At 41.8% G+C, this 13582-nt stretch overlaps 1 protein-coding gene across 1 annotated transcript in view; it reads left to right on the plus strand.

The window, feature by feature from the left end:
• The window catches only part of LOC139741768 (mutS protein homolog 5-like), a 120787-nt gene extending 108793 nt beyond the window's left edge, over positions 1-11994 (plus strand). The window contains exons 17-21 of the mRNA XM_071652353.1: positions 1287-1503; positions 2717-2866; positions 3439-3657; positions 4282-4419; positions 11803-11994. Coding sequence (XP_071508454.1) covers positions 1287-1503; positions 2717-2866; positions 3439-3657; positions 4282-4419; positions 11803-11994 — 916 coding nt within the window. The remainder of the gene's footprint in view (positions 1-1286; positions 1504-2716; positions 2867-3438; positions 3658-4281; positions 4420-11802) is intronic.
• Positions 11995-13582: the final 1588 nt, after the last annotated feature.

Below are 13582 nucleotides of genomic sequence, written 5' to 3' on the forward strand. Positions count from 1 at the left end.
ATCATACATATGAATTGTTTTCACACTTTTGAAGACAATGTAAAACACAATAATTTCGCGGCATGAAATTTTCACGAATTGGAGCCTACGCCCTTTTTTCGCGGCATGAAATTTTTCGCAAGTTGCCTCTTACATTCAATGCATATAGTGTAGACAAGAACTATCACATGCATTTTAATTTTGCGAATCTTGGATGCGAACATTTCTCGTTTTACAGTACATTTGTTGTAAAGAGGTAAGATTCCCTGTCACTTATTGCGCAATTCTTTTGCTGATCGGCACAGATTTCTGAAAACTAATTGCCAATGGATAGAGAATACCTAGTCGCTCTAATCTCTTATGTGTCTCCATGACCTTATAGTTGGACTGAGGCACATCATTACATATACACCTGGGTGGGATTTACTAAATCTATAGTTTTTTTCAAATTTGGATGGATTACTGGTAATGAATGCCGAAGAAAAAGCTTGGCAAGTTGAGCTAATTTAACAAAGTGCCATGGCGCATACAGGGTTAAAAGATGAATAACCTTTGTGGCAGAGATGTAACTGAGACAGATGCCAAATCCCTTTTTTTTTTTATTATTTCTTTCAAATGATACTTCTCGAAGTGATCTTTCCACTAAATTCTGAGTTACAAGACTATACTAGTACTGAGTACTAGCAGAGACTCCAACTCTCCCGCTTTCGACGGGAGATCTCCTGCTGAAAGCCAATTTTTGCAAAATCTCCCATTCTCCGGCTTGAGATGCAATTTCTCCCGCCCTGGCTCTGTGTCTCCCGCTTGAAATGATATCTTACCTAGTATCATCGTATGTCAAAAAATAAGCATGAGATAGCACGAGAGAGCATCTGGAACCCTAAAGCTTCCAGGGCCCTTATGTGGGCCCTGGACCCAGGCCGCAAGGGACTTCGCGCTCGTGATGTGCGCTTCGTGCACATAAATTTGGAGTCTCCCGTTTGCAAGGGGTTTCAGGTGGGAGAATCTCCAGATCAGAAGGTGCTTCGGGTTGGAGTCTCTGTACTAGTAGTGTGCAACACTTTACAGATCAGGGATTGATCAGTTAGATTAAACTAGGGTCCCTTTCTACTTCCTTCTCGCAAAACCCTTTGATAATGTTTGTTTAGATAATAATAATGCAATACATTTATTAGGCGCTTAATATGGATGTTTCTAAGTGCACAGTTTACTGGAAAATCAATACTTAATCCAAAATAATACAAAAGTAGATGTAAGTCATTGGTCAGTCATGCTGATGTAACGTCCATCTCTTATGATGTCATTAGCCTGATAGCCCTGGCTATTGCTGCCAAGGAGGGGAATTATGTTCGGCCTGAGCTGACCCCCTCCAGTGTGCTGGACATCAGAGGCGGACGACACCCCCTCCAAGAGCTGTGTGTGACACCCTTCGTACCCAACGATGCCCAGTTTGGTGGGGATCACACCAGGGTTAAGATTATCACAGGACCTAATGCAAGCGGCAAGAGTGTCTATCTGAAGCAGGTCAGAGTAGTTCTTGGGTCTCAACTCCTTTCATTCACTCTCATTCACTATCTTTCTCTCTCTTATCTCTTACTATCTCTCCCTCTCTCTCTCTATCTGCCTGTCTCTTTGTATTTCTCCCTCTCCCGCTCTTTATATATCTATCTATCCCTATCTCTCACTTTATCTGTCTCTATCTTTCATCGCATATCTCCCTCTCTCTCTCTCTCTCTCTCTACATATACATGTATAATGTATCTCTCTGTCTCCACCTTTTCTCTCTGCTTCTGCTTTCGTCTTTTTTCACTCTTTGTTTGAATAGATATTACTTAGTATTTGTGTTGTTGCTGTTGTTTACAGGATGGAATTAGTTGTATGATTATTTACATGTTGCCTGTATTAGTGCTTTGCTGGACATTGGTCTGTTTCTGTCTGTCTGAGACGTTATGATCAAATCTGTCTGTCTCTCTGTCTCTCTGTCTATTCATCTCTATCTTTGACAGTCTATCCTCAGTTAGAATTACCCAGTGTTGATACCTGTAGCGGATCCAGGGGGGAGCACACCGGGTGCTGCCCCCCTCAATTTTTTTTGTTGTTGTTAAACCAAAAGAAATAAAAAGAAAAAATGGGGAGGGCATGTGCACCCTTCCCCCTTAAATTTTGTTAAGGCGCACCCTTTTTACGGAAATCCTGGATCCGCCCCTGGACACAGTAGCTGTTACCTTCAGTTACCTTCAGTTTCAGTTTATTTCATACTTCTTATACCATGCTACATAAAAAATAATAACACAAATTCTGGTTTACTTTGTCATATTAAACAAAGGAATATTCACACATAATGTATGCAGTAATTACAAAGATGACAGGTCAAAATCAAAATTACGGTTCGGGTTGTACAAGGAGAAGTATGATGGGATCTACATAAAATCAAACTTGTTTGGCTGTAAGCCCCGAATAATAAGTATTCATAAATGAGAAACAGAGTGGATAAGAAAGTTCAGACCAGTTCAATTAATAATTCCAAATGAAGGAAATGAGGTATGCCTACGTGATATGAATCAAACTAAATGTGAACCATAATTAGGTTTCATTTGCTTCCAGAAGAAAATATGATAATTGTAGATCATGTCTTGTTAAGTCTAGTAATGAAAAATCTTCAGAAGCCTACATCCATTGTGGATGGGAAGTTTATGTTTGAAGTTTTTTTTATTCAACTCCTCTGTAATTCTATCAGGTTGGGCTTATTGCATTCATGGCCCTGATTGGCAGCTTCGTGCCGGCTGAGAGTGCCTGCATCGGCCTTCTGGACGGTATCTACACCCGAGTGCACACACAGGAATCTGTATCAGTGGGACTATCAACATTCATGATTGATCTCAATCAGGTAAGATTTATAACATCAGTGAATTAATTGTTACTTATATTTCTGTCATGAATATATGTCCATAGACGTAAATGATAGTCCTGTGATCGATCATTTACATATATCTTTCTGATTTGAATGTTAAGCTCGGAGAAGCCTTTCATTATTATGACAAAGCAATAAGGCCATACTGCCATATGCCATACAGTCTTTTCCTTTCCGTCCCACTCTATGCATGGGAATCTTATCCTCTCTTACCAACCCATTAGATTGTAAATCATGTTTCATGTCTCATCCTGCTATTGCTGTTGATGTGATGTACTCTTCACAGACTTACTCTGATTCAGAAATTGAATGAATTATAGTTACAGAATGGGGGTCACATGTCTGTAATGGCCACTTTTTTCATCTCTCTTGGGTGGCTGATATAGACAAGTTTGACTGTACTTGGTTTGTGTCAAAGGAAAGATTGATACCTTTCTGTAGAGAGTCAATTGTGGCGAGCTTGAATATTGATCAGTGCAGGAATCATTTATCAGAGAATACCGTGTCTGATCAGCTTTTCCTGATGATGTTACATCCTCACATCGCAGCTATCAACAGCCGTCAGGAACGCTTCGGAATCCTCCTTGGTCATCGTTGACGAGTTCGGCAAGGGGACCAACACCGTGGATGGCCTGTCCCTCCTGGTGGCTGCTGTCCGGCACTGGTTGGGCCAGGGGCCGAAGTGTCCACACCTGCTGGTCTCCACCCACTTCCATGCAGTGGTCCGGGAGGGGCTACTACCGGCCTCCAAACTCCTCTCATACCAGGTTTGGCCACCAATATTATGTTATCAATGGTTGCATCCAAAATTAGTGCTCGACATCCTCTTTTAATTGCACAAAAACATTAAGTTTCATCTATGATATAATTTGCTAAAAGTGATTGCATGTGATGAGAAAATTGGCTGAGTTCCTATTAAATTGCAATGGATTACAGGCTGATATAAGTACATGTATGATACAATTGTGAACAAATGCAGATTAGCCAGAAAATGTTCTCCATATAGGAAGAGTTAATGCTTGTAAATGTCTTGCTTTTTGGAGATGCTTTAAAATCGTGTTTGTGTAAATGTCTGATGTAGCTGTGTACACAAGTGAAATGTCATTTGGAAGAGTTTTTATTTTTAAGGTCTTTTGTTTTCCTACTTTGCAGAGGTATATTGACATGAAAACAGTGATTTGACTTGCTTCTTCCATTATTTTTTGCTTGTACTTCATATCATCAGCTGACAACTTTAAGGGCATGGAGTCAAAAGGGGCCTGAGCATTCGATCCTGGCAGAATCTTCGTCAGAGGCAAAATGATCTTTAAGGGCATTCAAATAGTGCTGACTCTTTCTTGTGGTTTCTGATCTCTTACTGCTTTTTGACCGACAAACATTCTTTTGATCAGACCATGGATGTCCTTGAGAATGAGGGAGAGCTGGTCTTTCTCTACCAGCTGACCAACGGTCATGCCAACTACAGCCATGCCGGCCACATTGCACTGACCGCTGGACTTCCAGAGGAGCTGGTCAACAGGGGCAAGCAGGTATGGTAGTCAGCGTGGCTCAGACCATCTTGTGTCCATCAAGACTGTGTGACATCAAGAAATTTATCACCACAGCGCTGTTTTTTCTTTTCTATGTGTATGTTTTAAAACTTTGCCTACAAAAGATATAATTAATTAGTATTCCAACACTCTTTCATCATGCATGAATTTTGAATCCTTTACGCCGTGATGAGGACTATGTTCACTATTGAGTTTATAGTAGACAGTGGTTATCAATCATGGTGTGGAGTATTAAAAGGATGATCATAATAATCTCAAAACCTCTATAAGAAATAAAAAGTGGCATGAAAAAATGGTGAAAAGGACAGATTGTTGATATTAAGGAGATAAATTGGAAAGAGAGCACAAGAGCAGAAAGCATGAAGAAGCGTAGAAATGTAAAAGGGTTGAAAATATGCTGGGAAATGAATGACTGCAATAGATTTTACCAATCGTAGTAGAAAATAGACGTGAAGAGGAGAAAGGAAATTGAGAGGGTTGTATATTGACTCCATCAGTAGCCAGGTTCACACGTACACCAATTAGCGGGATACAAATCTCGAGATTTGCATCGCGATCGACATCCTGAGTTTTTTGTACGTGTGGACAGAAAAAACCCGAAAATTAGCGGGATAAGCATCGCGATACTAATCCCAAGAAATCTTGCGCTGGTTCGTCAATTGGCGGGATAATTGGCCCCGCGCTGGTGCGTGTGAACGGTCGGGATTAGAATCTCGAGTTTTTATATCCCATCATGCAATGCACACATCACAACAGCGAGGCCTCTGTGAAGAGGTTCTTCACATCTTTGGCGCACCAAAACAACAGCGCGCGAACCACACCACTGACGCGTAAAAGACAATGGGCAAAGGAAAGTGCGCACAGGCAGTGATAAAGAAGGGCGCTGCGTGACCCAGTTTGCAGGCTTTGCTGTTATCTCTATCGGTAATTAGCCGGATAATTCGGTACGTGTGGACACTCGCCAAATTAGCGGGATACCGATCGCGATCGCTATCCCGCTAATTTGGTACGTGTGGACACTCGTATAATGTTTGAATGTTCACAATAAACAACACTGATCACACATCAGCTGAATTTCTGGTTCACGTTTACTGTGACTGACCAAACACGGTCTCCATGTTGTTAGCTTCTACTGAACATAGCGATACATTACAGAGTCGTGTGCATACATGACTGGGTTGTGTGCATACATGGTATGGTATCGTTAAAAACAACAAAACAAATTAAACAAATAACACTTGCGATACTACATTCCTCCTCACCTTGGATAGAATGTTAAACCTTATTATAAAAAGGAATTTAGCTAAGGAGCAACTGACTATTATTTGTGACTCCTTAATTGCCAGAGTGTACTCAACAGATTTAGTTACCAAAACCCAAATAATTTTTTCTTTGTAATTAATAGCAAAACACTTTCAAAAATAAACCAAAACTGCTGATCAAAACATCCAACCTGTCATTATTTTTCTTTTTATATGTGTTCATTACCAAATATGTATTTTGAATACACATACACCATAAATAATTTTTTTTTTTTTAAACTTCTTGAGTCTTACTGAACTGTGTTTTCTTCCTTTAAATCTTAGGAACAATGCACAATACAAAAGTCAACCTCATGCAAACTCAAGGCTGCATAAACAGGTTTCTTTCAAAACTCCAAATAAAACATATCACCAGCTAACTTTCGCTTATGTTTTCTAATAAAACATATCACCAGCTAATTTTACAGTGGGACCTTTATCCTTTCACTCATAGTATAGTTCTCTGCTACTTCTCCTTCCTTTTTTTTTTTTTTTAAATCATACAAAACAGGTATTTGTCATCTAATCTACTGACCTTACAAAACACAGATGAAATTTCTTTGTCAAGTTGACAAATGTAACGTAAGAACCATGAACACTGGAAAACTATTTAAAACCGTTTGGCACATAACAATCCATATATCATTCACTAGTATAATGATGGAAACCCACAAGATATGAAAATCCATGCATGTACAATACATCTGGTCTCTGATATGAGTGACTGACAGAAATAATATATGGCTGTACTGCCAATAAACTTTTCATCTACATGTATAACAGTACGCAAAAAAAAAATCACAGTATGGGTACACCTTCTGAAAAAATAACAAAACGCAATGTGAAAGGTGGTTAGGTTATTATCATCACCATGAGTGGACTAACACCGAGTTGCTTTATAACTGTGTGAAGAAAAATAAACTTGCATAGTTGCTTTATGCACATCTTAATATCCATTCAGTGAAACACATTACTCTTTTTCAATATTATACTGTCAATGATAACTTTTGCAATAATGTGGTCTGTCAATAAAAAAAATGTGACTATATGTTCTGGTAAACATACTTCAAAAAAATAAAAATGGTTGGTCACACAATGTCATCCGAATTGTGATTTTCGTGACATATACACAATTTATACAAAATATGATTGTGGAGTAACATAAAAATCAAACAAAGTTAAAAATCATCTCGTTATGTGTCTGCCACTCTTAGACACTTTCAAAATCATCGAAAAAAAAAAACAATTTGAATAAGCAGTAGAATACACTTTCGTCTTCTTAGTGTCAATTTTGTATCATCAGGTAAGCGTTATTTCACTTTTTGACAAAAAGTCAATACACAAAATCACGAAAGCGTAATGGAGGACGGCGCTCGCGACGTGGATTGCGCCGTGGTACAGCAGGTGGTGAATGACCTGCTGGCAATGGAACATCACGTGCGTTTGGAGCAATATCAGTTTCGATGTCATCATCATCATCATCATGACGATTGGAAGGGACTGAACCGCTATACAGCTTGAAACGCGAACAGTTGCGTGTGATGTAATGATTGGCACAACGAACTGTAATGCGAGATCCACGCTTTCTCACAACTTTGTATGGCTGCGGAAGATATGGCGACTGGTGCTTTGGAACTATTCCATCTCTACGAACAAGCACCGTATCGCCAACTGCGATTTGAGATGTTTGAGTCTTGCCGCGGCTGTCTGCATAGTTCTTCATGCGTTGTTTCTTGTCTCCATCGCGATCGCGAACAGAAGCATCGAGGTCAATGCGATGCTGTTGGGATGGTGCTTCTGGAAGACGCGTGCGTAGCGGTCGTCCGAAGAGAAGGGTCGCTGGGGGGACCCCTGTAGTAGAGTGTGGTGTTGCACGATAGTTACGCAAGAACTTGTATATTTCTTGCTTCCAACATTTGTGTTCCGCGATAGCACAGCGATAGACTTTCTTGAGTGTCTTCATGAATCGTTCGACCTCACCATTTGCTTGAGGCCAACGCGGTGTAACTTTCCTGTGTCTGAACCCCAAATAGTGGGCAAACTGGCTGAATTCCGCTCCGTTGAACGGTGGGCCGTTATCAGTACGGACCACAGTGGGAACTCCAAAGCTTGAGAAGATCCGGTCAAGTTTCGGAATGACCAGACTTGCTGCAGTAGAGGAAACAATCTCTACCTCAACGAAACGCGAGTAATCATCAATGACGACTAACATGTGGTCACCGCTAGGAAGGTCGGCGAAGTCTACGCTGACTTCTGTCCAAGGTTGTTGCGGAAGCTCAGTCATTCTAAGGGGTTCCTTGGCATGCTCAACTGTATTCATCTGACAAGACAAACAATCGCGAACTGTGTGTTCAGTCATACGATCTATGGAAGGGAACCACACCTTCTCACGCAACAGAGCCTTTGTCTTGGTTATGCCTTGATGGCCCTCGTGTGCTATGTCAATGATACGCTGTCGAAGAGAGCGTGGGATGACGATACGATGATCACGAAGAAGCATGCTACCGCCATCCGATACTGTGAGTTGATCTCGTACTTCATGCAGGCTTCTATATTCAGACTGTAATGACGCATCTGCAGACGCTAGGTCACTCCAGCTGTCCTTCTGGATGGCACGAATACAGTTTTGAAGGACATCATCTGTGCTTGTTGCAGATACTAAGTCCTCATACGTGACCGTCTTGGGAATCGCGTGTGCTGCAATGAACGAGACTTGTTGTTCAGCGATTTCTTCTTCTGCTGATGATCCTGTGCTCTGGGCGATACGTGGGTGACGCGACATATAGTCAGCTGGGTTCAGTTTTCCAGGATGGTATTGGACCTGGAAGTTGTACGCTTGGAGCCGCAATAACCAGCGTTCTATGCGTATGGGTGGCTTTGAATTGGCGTTGTTGAACATTGCCAACAGTGGCTTGTGATCTGTGGTAACAACAAATGATCCACCGTACAGATAGATGTGGAAGTGTCTGACAGCCCATGTTATGGCAAGTGCCTCCCTTTCTGTTTGCGAATAGCGTTGCTCTGTTGGCGTCAATGACCGACAAGCCAGTGCGATAGGGATGACCGACTGTGTTCGCGAGTCATGCTGGACGAGAATGGCCCCAAGGCCAAGGGGGCCTGCATCCACGATAACCTCTGTGGGATTTGCTGGGTTGAAATAGCCCATAGTACAATGTTTGGAGACAAGTTCCTTGATGCGATTGAAGGCTGATGTTTGAGATGGTCCCCAAGACCATGGCACGTCAGCCTTTGTTAGTTGTCGTAGAGGAGCAGAGATGGACGCAAGGTCTGGAATGAAACGAGCACAGTATGTCACCATGCCTAGAAAACTGCGCACCTCTGAGACGTTCTGTGGCTCTGTGACAGCGTTGATTGCGTCAACCTTTCGCGGATCAGGGCTGATACCATTGGCCGTGAAGACATGCCCAAAGTACACTACGCGATCTGTGCTAAAGACACACTTTGCGGGGTTGAGAGTCAAGTTCACCTTGCGAAGACGTTGCATGACAGCATCAAGTCGGGCGTCATGTTCTGCTTGACTGCGACCGAAAACAAGGAGATCATCACTGATATTCAGCACACCTGGTAGGTCCTGAAAAGTAGACTGTATTGCGTGCTGAAAAACCTCGGCCGCCGAACAAAGACCGAAATTGAGACGTTTGTACCGGAACAGCCCAACATGTGTAGAAAAGACTGTGTACTGACGCGACTCTTCATCAAGCTCTATTTGGTGATAACCTGAATTTAAGTCTAACGTGCTGAATGTTGTTGCTCCATTGAGGGCTGCGATAAGATCATCAACAGTTGGAATGATGTGACGTTCGCGTTTGATGGCGGTGTTGACATTTCTCATATCAACGCAGATGCGAATGGCCTCGCTATTACGCTTGGGTACGACTGTGATGGGCGAGACCCACGGCGTTGGCGAGTTTTCGACCTTCTCGATGATATCGTTCTCCAACAATCGATCAAGCTCCTGTACCACTTTATCGCGCATGTGGAACGGGATTCGACGATGAGGAATGGCTGTAGGAGTTACTGATGTGTCCGCCTGTATGTGATAGCGATAGTTGTTCAGTTTGCCTATGCCAGTAAAACGATCTGGATAGACCGACTTAGGCGAAGCTGATGATGTGGCATATGCGAGTTCTACAAGACCGAGTGCAGTGGCCGTTGCAAAGTTCAATAGCGTGTCACCATCGTGGGAGGTAACATAAACTTCAGTGGTAGCAGATGACGACTTGTAGCTGATCGTTGCTGTGAAGGTACCTTTAACATGAAGGGGAGTTGAATTGCCATATCCATACACAGGAATAGAATGCGCAACCAAAGGTGGCTGCGGCCTGAGCTGTGTGAATGTCCGCTGAGACATCATCATGACCGATGCCCCTGTATCGATGACAGCACTGATGGGGGTGTCGTTGACGTGTACAGTTACAGTCGGTTTAGGCAGTGGCTTTGCCTCGATATGAAACTGGTAGTGTTCATACTGGCCTGTACTGGCATGACTGGGAGGTTCTGGGTCTGTAGTCATGGATGGGGGGTTTGTATCACTGCTGATAGTGGTAGTAGCTTGGACATGCTTAGCAACGTTACCTTTGTTCTTCTTACTAGTCAAACAGTACTTAGCAAAATGATTTTGCTTACCACACGCATGACATGTCTGGCCCTTGGCTGGACAAGGTTTGTTCCGGTGTGGAAACACACCTCCACAGTTGCGGCATGTACAGTGTTCAGTCTTTGCTGCATGTTGTTGTTGTGACTGTCTCTGGTGGTGCACTGGGCGAGTACGACTACGAGTCCCGACTGCTTGGACGGTTGTAGCGGTAGCTTCTGCACCTTCCATTACTGCAGCATGGCGATCTGCTTGCTCATATGCCCGTGCTGTACTAAGGAGTTTGTCCAGCGAGATTGTATCACGCAATGCATGTCGGCGTAGCTTTTGTGACCGACATCCAAGAATAATCTGCGACTTAATTTCAGCATTGTTGTCGGCAAATTCACATGAAACTGCAAGTTTTTGTAATCTGTGGCAATACTGATCAACAGTCTCATCTTCAGTTTGTCTACACTGCCTGAACACAAAACGTTCGTATTCAACGTTTACTGATGGACAGAAATGCTTTCCAAGTGCTGCTTTGGCTGATTCATAGTTCTCACCTGTATTAGGTAACGTGTCAAAAATATCTGAAACCTCCGGCCCAGCGTAGTGGAGGAGAAGCGCTCGTTGCTGCTTGGCATCTGTAACAGCAAATGCCGTGAACAAATTATCCAGTCTTTTGACGTACTTTGCCCATCGTTTTCCAACAGTTGCCGGCTCATCGTGCACAGAAAATCGCTCAAACTGTGGAAGATTCATCCTCACTCTGCTCGTCGCCAATATAATGTTTGAATGTTCACAATAAACAACACTGATCACACATCAGCTGAATTTCTGGTTCACGTTTACTGTGACTGACCAAACACGGTCTCCATGTTGTTAGCTTCTACTGAACATAGCGATACATTACAGAGTCGTGTGCATACATGACTGGGTTGTGTGCATACATGGTATGGTATCGTTAAAAACAACAAAACAAATTAAACAAATAACACTTGCGATACTACAACTCGCAAAAAAACTCGAGATGTGGATCGCAATCGTCATCCCGCTATTTTGTATGTGTGAACCCGGCTAGTAACAAGAAAGAAGCATGGACAAATGTTTAGCCACAAACTGGCCTTGTACTGTAAAGAAACCAAACTGATGAATGAGTTCTTGTAAGGTTCCCTTTTATGTAACCCTTAAGGGCAAGACAGAAGAAAGAAACAAAAAAAGGAGTGAAAACAGGTAGCTTTTGTTAATATTTTATAGACTCTTGCATTACATATATCTATGCACCTGATTCTATCTGATCATAATAGGTTTATGTAAGTGTACTTTATTTGAAAAACTTTTTGCTCGCTGTCTTTGTTTTTATAGACAGTGTCAAACCACTCACTGTGAAATGTTATCTGTTCATGAGGCAACTAGTAAATATTGCAACGGTTGTCGGTATTTGTCCCTTGACTCTGTCTCCAGGTTTCCAAACTCCTACGGGAGAACAAGCCCATCCTGCGAGTAGACTCCTCCAGCTCCGAGTCCCAGTTCAGGCGCTGCCAGGAGATCGTCACCAAGTTCCTGGACCTGGACCTGGACTCTGACGATCTGGAGGGCTTCCTGAGAGAAGAGGTCCTGGAACCTCTGTCGTCGCCGGCTCCAGAAAAATCATGATGCGTAGCCTGGTAAACGTCATAGACATAGTTTGTTGCTTTTTATATATTAAGATATTCAACTCAGAAACAGAATGAAGTAAACTCCACAGAATGTCAGTTTTGTTCTCATCTCTGAACAATTACTGTAACCAACTCTATCTAATTGATGTATGACGTTAAATGTATTTGGCAATGTATTCACTGTATAGTCATGCATTGACCGTAGGCCTCAGTTTGGGCCAGTGTATAAAAAAAAGCAACAAAATAAACTTTACACCGACAATCTTACTTTTGTTACCGTCAAAGTTGAATTTAGTGTTAGTTAAGTGTTAGTTGAATGTTAGTTGTGCTATTTTATAAAGAGATTTGTAGTCATTGCTAGTTGCAATAACTTCAGTTAATACAGCAGCGGTTAAATGAAAATGCTTGCTGTTGATTGGTTCTGATCATGCTGCCGTGTGCGGTGCACTGTACTGCTCAAGAACTAGGCTGGAACTTGAGTGTTACTTGCCATTCTATGCCCTCTCAAATTTAGAGATTTTATTTTGACATCCCAACCTGCATTCTCCAAAAGACTACCTTTTGCACATCTGCTACAACATCAACTGTTAAGATGATTTCCCCTCGACATCAAATGTTTTTTGTTGGTACAAAGTTCTTGCTTTTTTTTTAACCTCACCTAAACGTAAACACTCTTCAAGTGGGCAGAAAGGTGTGATAAATACACTGTTGAGTTAAGTATTTCCTTACAAACTTCAGTATTTACACTAAGCATGTATTGCAGTTTGGTTTGGAATATGTATATAACTTGTCCTGTCATATGAATGGTTTATTGTTGTTTTTCTCAGGGAGCATCTCCTTTATCTGCACTGTATGCAGATGTTGTTTGCTAATGACTCACAGGCTTTGATTTTCTGAAGACGTCTAGTATTGCATGTGGTACTTTCAGTCAATTCTGGTTCATCACAATAGGTGTCTTCCAGCATTTCAATCTATTTATAGTTATTTAGGCACTGAAAAAAAAATCATTCCAGAGAATTTGACAGTTTAACCCATTGAGGACGAGTCCCGAGTATTCTCAGGCAAGTGTCTATGGGAAATGCATGTTGTAGCAAAATTAGTCCGTCCTCAGCGGGTTAAGAATAAAGGGAAAAATCCTATACCCTTCTTGTGATGTGACTGGTAATCTCATGTTGAGAGAATTGCAGTAAATACTGAATTTTAAGAAATGGCAAGTTTTCCTCTATTCTGACTTGTTTTGTCCTCATGTGAGTCTGAATGATTGGAGCACAAGTAGTGATGCCAAGAATTTTCATTCCAAGTTGCAGCAACATTTATTGTGTTACTGCCGCTTCTCATTTAAAAGTGATATCCCTGAACATGATGTTTCTGTGGACAGGGGAGTGAAATACATTTGTGATTGTGTCGGTATAATTAATAGAGGCTCTCAGCAAGGAAAAAAAAAAGATATGACTCTGTGGACTCAGACTTTTATCAGATGTAGATTTGATATGTTAAATGTCAACTCTTCATGCTGTTTTTAAATTGCCAAGTGTATGTTGTACACAGGAACATTTTTGAACGTTTACTTTTGTACATTCTGTCTC

Source organism: Diadema antillarum, unplaced genomic scaffold (genome assembly GCF_040938485.1).
Source record: "Diadema antillarum isolate AM-2024a unplaced genomic scaffold, OU_Dant_1.0 scf00000031, whole genome shotgun sequence".
Classification (NCBI taxonomy): Eukaryota; Metazoa; Echinodermata; class Echinoidea; order Diadematoida; family Diadematidae; genus Diadema; species Diadema antillarum.